The sequence below is a fragment of the Epinephelus fuscoguttatus genome, linkage group LG1 (genome assembly GCF_011397635.1).
Source record: "Epinephelus fuscoguttatus linkage group LG1, E.fuscoguttatus.final_Chr_v1".
NCBI lineage: Eukaryota > Metazoa > Chordata > Actinopteri > Perciformes > Serranidae > Epinephelus > Epinephelus fuscoguttatus.
In genome coordinates this window covers 23,255,558-23,263,472 of record NC_064752.1, presented here as the reverse complement: position 1 = coordinate 23,263,472, position 7,915 = coordinate 23,255,558, and the positions used below count along the sequence as shown (strand labels likewise).

General features: G+C 42.0%; 1 protein-coding gene across 1 annotated transcript; it reads left to right on the top strand.

Annotated features, from left to right (window-relative positions):
• Positions 1 to 34: 34 nt before the first annotated feature.
• On the top strand, positions 35 to 7,900 carry si:ch211-161c3.5 (uncharacterized protein C3orf18). The gene is made up of 5 exons (XM_049580760.1): positions 35 to 540; positions 1,429 to 1,867; positions 2,096 to 2,121; positions 3,289 to 3,418; positions 6,654 to 7,900. Exons 2-5 carry the CDS (start codon positions 1,607 to 1,609, stop codon positions 6,732 to 6,734), a joined length of 498 nt encoding a protein of 165 aa, XP_049436717.1. The 5' UTR covers positions 35 to 540; positions 1,429 to 1,606; the 3' UTR covers positions 6,735 to 7,900.
• The last annotated feature ends 15 nt before the right edge of the window (positions 7,901 to 7,915 follow it).

Sequence of the window (7,915 nt, the reverse complement as noted above, 5' to 3'; positions counted from 1 at the left end):
CTTCCTCAGAGCTGCCACCCGGATGCAGTCATTCACATGGGTCTGACAGCATCTGGTGTGCAGCAGAGCCATTAAATCCCATTCTCATCCCTGCAAAGCCAAATGGACAGCCGAGGGAGCCAACCGCATCTATCATCTTGAAGCCATTAGACCAATTGCAGGGCGGCGGGGAGGGAGCTCGCCGCACTCCTCTCTGTTTGCAGCATCCCTGGAGCAGCCTCTGTTGTGTGAAACACAAGAAGAGCAGATCCGTGGAGGCAACCGGAGAACGGGAAGGGGATCTCGTGGAGGCTGCCGGGATAGGGTTACACTGGTGTGTGGAGTCCATCTTTGCAGAAGATGGCTGTTTAGTCAATGTAAACAGCCTGTGCAATACCTGCATTGCTAAAGGGGGAAGCAGCAGAAGAGGAGGAGGAGAAGGAGAAGGAGGAGGGGCAGCCGCTGGAGGAAATGCTGCCTCTTCCAATGAAATTTTCCCCTCTCTAGCTAACCCCGGCCTGCTGCAGATCACCTCTCAAGTCATGCATGTTGTATGTTAAGGTACGTATGCATGTCTCTCTAATCTGCGAGGACACATGGAGGAGGACCTGGTCACGTTGGCCGGATTAGTAGATCAGCTGTTGGTGCAGGGCAGCATCCTGACTAAAAATAACATGTCAGTAACACGTTAATAAGGCCATAACATGATTCAAACAAAGATGTCTGTCCTGTTGCAGTGCAGGGACAACAGCAATGACTGAATCCAGCCTTGGCGTTTCATTGGTTGTTGCTTCAGCTGCACATGTTCCTCATTAAGGGCACAAGCAGACAGGATGCACTCAGGAGGGAGGAATGGATCATGTGTCTGCTTTGCCCTCCTGTGTCACCATGTAACACTGCTTCAAGAGGAGATGTTTGAAAACTCCTCACATATGTAAATTGCTTTTATCTCTCTCATGGGATGTGTACACTGAGTGTGAGTGTGTGGGTGGGAGGTACATGCACCGGGTTTTGGATGCAGTGGATATTTGTGGAAGCTGTGTGTGTGGTGGCATGTGTGGGTGTTAAGTTTGACTTTTACGTTTTGAACACGCTGCCAGCACATTTCCTCACCCTGCACGTTACAGTTTGAGTGGTTAGTATTCCTCGGTATTTTATCAAGTTTGTTATGCCACTTTCCTCCTGTGCCTTTGCTACCCACATCCTGCCCAAAAACACCTACCACAACCCTGCTGGCACAATCAGCCACGGCTTGACTGAAAACAAGGGTGAAGCCTGCCAAAACGGAAATGTTAATACAAAGATTTAGGTAAACATTGAGTGCAGAGAAGCAATTTTAATGATATATTTTAGCATATTGGCTGGAGTTAAATTCATACGACCTACAAAGCATTTCTTAGGCTAAAAATAAAACCCCCTTTATTAATCACATGCTGTTCTGCCTTTCAGTTTTAGGTTTTATTTCCCTGATCACATGGCCGAAGCATCACCAGTGCCCCCGCAGACCACACACCAGATGGAAGACACCTGTGTCGACCATGACACGCACTAGAGGCTGAGAGCGACGCGGCAGCATCCACACACAGACCGAAAATACATCCTTCAGTTGAAACTGCAACACTTGACCATGGCTGTAACTGCAGCTCAGACACCTACAAGTTTTCTCTCCACAACTGCCACAGCCACCGCAATCCCTTTCCTCTCCACGAGCAAGAACGTCAGAGACAATGTCACCTCCCGGACGACATTAATGACTGTTACTATAACAACAAACGAGACCAGCTTCAATGCCACAACGTTTCCGGAGGCGGTGATCGAGGGCTCGGGGATGGGAATGGTGCTCGTGCCCTTTGGCATCATCACTGTCATTGGCTTGGCAGTGGCCATTGTAAGATATCATTTAAATACTGTCTCTAAATTAGCGCTTGATTCACTAGAAATGAATTCCCTCTGAATGAATTGTAATGTCTTGACCTATTAGATTCATGTTTAATTTGTATATTTGTTCTAACAGACCTTGGACGTAACAGACACTCCATTTAGTTTGGACAGATTACCTCCACCAGTTAAACTGCTTGTGTATCTTTCTCAATATGTCTGTCTTTCTATATTCTAGATGCTGTATATTCGGAAACGGAAGCGGTAAGTTAAAGATTTTTCCCGCTGATCTGGTTTCTGGCTGTCTTGTAGAGGGGCCCTGTGTCAAAACGTAGTTTAAAATCCTTATTATTTTAGTTGATAGTGTGTCCACATTATATATATTTCTACACAAACTAACACAAAATAAGTGCTCCATCACAGGAGTGTTGTTTGCACTGGAGTTAGTGGGAACTTGAGACAACAGGGTACGCACACATTGTGTAGAGACCATCAAGTGTAAGGTTTGTAGGCAAACTGTCACCCATTTTTAACTCTCTAAAGGTGAAATTGGAGCTGTATGCAATCTGATTCAGGTTGTTTGTTCTCAACAAGGATGTGGCTGAGCTTGCAGCTAGCAGCTAATGGTGCTAACACCATGAACAGGTCTAAACAACACCAACTGTACTGAAAGACCTACTTAACCAGAGGGAGCTGGGGAGTGGGTGCAATGCTTCCACGACGACGGTGCCAAGATGGTGCTACCAGCAGTGACTGCATATGAGCACAGTGCAGAGGAGTGGACATTTGCTAGCCAGTGGGATACTCAAATAGAGACTCACATGCACTAGCATGCACGTCAGCCGGACCCTCGACCACATCAATAGAGAAAAAACGTGAATTATGTAATAAGGTTACAGGGGCATTTTTGGCATTTTAGCTTTTACTCATGGACTGTCTGCTTCCAGATATTAAACTGGACCAACGTGGTGGCTTGTTTGGAAAGTTTCTTTTATAATATGAAAATAATCACCGAAATGTGCTTGACAACATATGAGGTGAAAAATAAGCCACGCAGTTACTGAATCTTCTACATTTTAGATCGGCAGCAGTTAGTTTCACAGTTTTCTGGTAGTTTCCAGAGGCAAGTCCCTCTGGACATGATTTGCACAAGACCTCAACTTCATGCCTCGTCCCTTTAATGCAGTATGGCGCTACCAGAATGCATTGCACCGCTGCTTACATAGACAATGAACAGAAGTGTGGAAATGATGGATCTTGTGGACATATACCTTTAAAACACACACAATGACTTTGTTCTCTAGTCAGGACGCCATTACTCCACTTTATCTTTACATAGCAAATAGCTGTTTGCCGCTACTGTTGCAACAAGGCATAATTTCCTCTTCCTTAAATGCTGACAGGTTTCAACTCTTAACTCTTGTCACACAGGTTGGAGAAGCTGAGGCACCAGCTTATGCCCATGTACAACTTTGACCCGGCTGAAGAACAAGATGACCTGCTGGAACAGGAACTACTGGATCACGGCCGGGAAGGCAGCCTCACAGGTCCCAATGCCAAAGTAAGGTCCTCACAGGAATCCACTGTGTGTCTCTGGCAACTTTCTTTTATAGAACGAGAGTGCTCCCATTCAGACCACAAGTGGTGCACGGTTTGATGAACACAAAAGCCATGACCACCATCTTTTATATTCCTAGATAGACATTAATTAATTAGCAGTGGCTCAGACAGTGAGCCCGTTTACACCTGAGGTTAACGTGTCTCAGGTGATCTGATCACTAGTGGACAGCTCTAAGTCAGTCTGTTCTGGCATTAGAATGCGTGTCCACATGCATCTTAGGGTGTCTTCATGTCCTTAAAAAGTCTTAAATTCAGTGTTAACAATAAGGCCTTAAAAGTCATTAAATAGTGTTAATTTTGAATTTATTAACTATTATAAACATTTGATCTAATTTCGTTTATTCCTCTTTTAATTTCTTTTTGTGAAAATGAGCAAAGCCTTTCTATGTAAAAATCCAGATTTCTAATGTTACAAATCCTTAAAAAAAACTATAATACTGTCATTTTACTTCACACTTGCACTTAGCTGTTGGCAAATTGTAGATTGACTTAACTCACTCTAATAACCATATTTCTACATAACACTTACCTCTGCACAAGACCACATATATACTACTTGCCTGCCATATTTACCTGTGATGCTTAAATCAGTAAAACTCTGTCCAAAATATGGTAAAAAGTTGTCTTGAACAGGTCTTCAAAAGCATTAAATTTAACGGTCTGATACCTGTAGATACCCTGAAATAAACAAGTCAGTCATTTCTATTTGCAAAGACCAAACGCATCTTTGTTGTTTTTACTAGTAGGAGATTTATCGTGCTATACACACACGTACAGCCTTTACTATTTTTAAACTTATTTAATTGTAGGGCTGCTCGCTGCATATTGATTTGCTTTGCCCGCTGTGAGGGTGGTCTGAGCGATCAGATTTCAAAATGCTATGGGGACGAATTTGGTGTGCTTAGAGCTGTCCACTTGTGGTCCGGTCACCCTGAACGCACATTAATATGAGGTGTAAACAGGGCCAATGTTTCCCATCACCAATAATCAAACACAAGCAAAATGCCCCAGTGTGGTGCATTGAAGCAGCTCATGTGGCTTGTGTTAGCTGTAGCTTTAATTAGGTCTATCTATATATTTTGAAGATGTTGTTATTTTGATGAAGTGGAGTAAAGTATCACAGGACATCTGTGCTTTAACTGATCATCAGGGTTTTTTGTTCCATTCATATCTGTAAATCTGTAACTGTCCATTTTTTGTTTGTTTTTGGTCATAATTTATCTTTATTTTCTTTAATTTCTTTTAAGTTTTGACAATGGCATAATGGTAAAAGGCAAACATGGTAAAGTATCACCTGAGTGTTGTCTCTCTAAACCTCTTTTTCCCCACAATCCTCATTCTATCATTATTTCAGTATCTCAAACAAAAACTAGTTGGTTAGATGTTGTGTAGTATTTGTCATTTCATATTTACTAATCTATATTACAGTATATGCTAACAGAGGACACATACCAACACACTCAGTTTGAACTTAAAACCATCATCCATAATATCTTTCATCCTTTCCTTTGTGCTCCCTCAACTTAATACTTTAATCATCAAATATTCCCGGGGCCACATGCACACAAAAAGTATGCACACACCATCACACAGTGAAGACTTCCAGTGGTAGAGTACAGTCAGAGTGATGTGTGGAGAACTTCTGATTAAGAAAAATGATAAATAAGTGTAGTTTTATTTATTGTTTATCATTATTATTATTATTATTATTATTATTATTATTATCATTATTTTTTTTCTTCAGTAGAAATAGATTCATACCATGAGCCTAAGCCCACAGCCCACTCACTAGTTTTTCCATAGCTTTAAATTGCATCTTACATGGGGCAATTGAATCCCATAATAACTGAGCAAACTCCATTCATTGATGAAGTACATGAGCTGCAGTTGAAAACCTTAAAATATCCAGAAAGAGAACCTTTAGATTATTTATATCAAACACATTTCTCATGAGCATTGCATTGCAGAACAGTGTGTGTCCATCAGCACTGCAATTAATTATCAACTATTTTTTAGGATACAGGTTGACATTTCTAAAATATTAGTGAATTAAGTACACACCCTTCCAAACAGTTTGCATACTCTGTAGTTTTACATGTGGCCTCTGATCCTGACAAATCTTCTCTGGTTTCAGTAACCAGTCACACTCTAAATCTTTAAGTATTAAAGGTCCAGTGTGAAGGATTTAGGAGCATTTATTGGCAGTGATGACACAGAATATCCATTCCACTATCCATATCCTCTATATTGCCATTAGTTTATAATCACCTGAAAATAAAAATCCTTGTTTTTTCATCACCTTAGAAGGAACCATTTACATCTACAAACAGAGCAGGTCCTCTTCCACAAGGTCTGCCATGTTGTTGCTACAGTAGCCCACAACAGACAAACATTGACTCTAGCAACACATTCTCACTCCCAACTCATGTAATATTATTCTTACATAATTCAATGTCACGTGATATATAGTATGTCACATGTCACATCACATACATAACACATGATGTAGGTCACATGTCACATCACATATGTCACATACATAACACATACATGACATATGTCACAAGCCTACCATGTTGCACATGCTAGCTAACTACATTGTTATTAATATAACTTGACTGACTTTTGGTTTCACACAGGACACAAACAGCGGGCTCCTGAGTGAAAGTCCACCTCCCCTCCTGCCCACCTTATGCAGACTTTCTTGCTCTTTAGACTACGGTAGTTGCCCGCAATGTTAAAAAAAAAAAAAAAAAACGGCGCCAACCATTGGATTTTATACTGCTGCTAAAAGGTGCCTTGGTGCCTCGGGGTCTGATGCAGAGGGCCACTGATCAAGCATTGTATTTGACAAACTGGAAGTGAGATGGGGTTGGCTATAGAAAAGGCCATTCATGTTTTTGCGTCGGCCACCATAGTTCTCCTACACGTCTTCTTTGGCACTCAGAAGTTTCAGCTTTGCAACCTCACCACTAGATCCTACTAAATCCTACACACTGGACCTTAAAGTTGGTTTACCTGTATTGATTTTTCCTGAAACGAACAAAACAGAACGTTGCACTGGGTCAACTGCTGTCATCACTTTTTCTAACTATTCAACGCTGGTGTCCCGATGTGATCTTAATGTCACTAACAGTTTTATCTCCCATCTGTCCTGCTGCCCATCTCCTCCGCAGACTCTCACAACCTCCCAGGGGACCACGCAGAGGCCCAGTCGTCTGGTCTTCACAGATGTAGCCAAAGCTCTCAACGCTTAACAGATCTCTTCCATTAGTTGACTGCAGTTTTTGGGGGCTGCTGGCCTCATCGAGATACAGACTGGGCTTTTCTCATTTGTCTGTTTCGTGCCTCCTTGTGTCCTGACTCCTCCATCCTCCAGCCTATAAATCAGCAATTGATCTTCTTGAAGAATGACTCAATTCCTAAGATGCATCCTGAGGAGAGAGGAGGCTTCCCTGAGGAGCTATGAGCGAGGATGCACAGGTGCATCCTGCACAAAAGTCTTTTCAGCACCCCTGACATCTAAAAGAGGCGGGACCAGCATGACAAACAGCCGATGATGCGGCTGTGCCATCCATCATATTTAGGCCCTGTCTACATGAATACAGATATTTTTGAAAACTGATACCCCCCCCCCCCCCCCCCCCCATGAAAAAAACTGACTATACCAACTTTGTTTCAAGACATTTCCGTCCCATTAGAATGCAAAAACGATTACAAGCGTGTTGGCTATCTTCCGTTATCTCCCTTCGTGACAAAGCTAATAAGATGTATAGGCTTCCCTTTCGAAAACACCCAACAGAGGTCTCATCACTGTCGATTCCCCTTCAATATAAGGAAGATGGAGCTCACTCAAGAAAAAGAGTGATGCTCTGGACATGCTAAAGTTTTCCTTCCACTCACTGACTATGGAATCGAGGACATGAAAACCGTGAAATGAGAAAAGCCCACTGTCTCTCAGGTAGGAACACAAAGGGAAAACTGGACTGTTTTTGGGAACAACTGGAGCTTTGATGAACGTTTTAATCTCTACGACACAGACAGTCTGGCAAAAAAAAAAAAAAAAAAACGTAGGGTGCATGTATGATAAGGGAGCATAACGGGAGGCATCACGTATGATCTTGCACTGTTACCGTTTGGCGCACAAATGCAGTGTGATGCACTTTTCTTGAATCATGTTGTGTCATTGCTGTTAAAATGTTTGGTAGCTTGTCAGTGAAGTTCATCTGAGCTTCAATATCTCTGTCCATGTTTGATGAGAGAGAAGTGTACATTTGTGTTATTATACTGATTTTGTGGTCTTTCATCTCTGACAAGCTTGAACTCTGGATGTGTTACCATCCTTAAGTGAACTGTTCCTCTCCATTTTGTTTCTTCTTCACTGAGCAATGAAGGATTGTTTCCGTCTGTATACATTAAAACTATTTAAACCAATTTG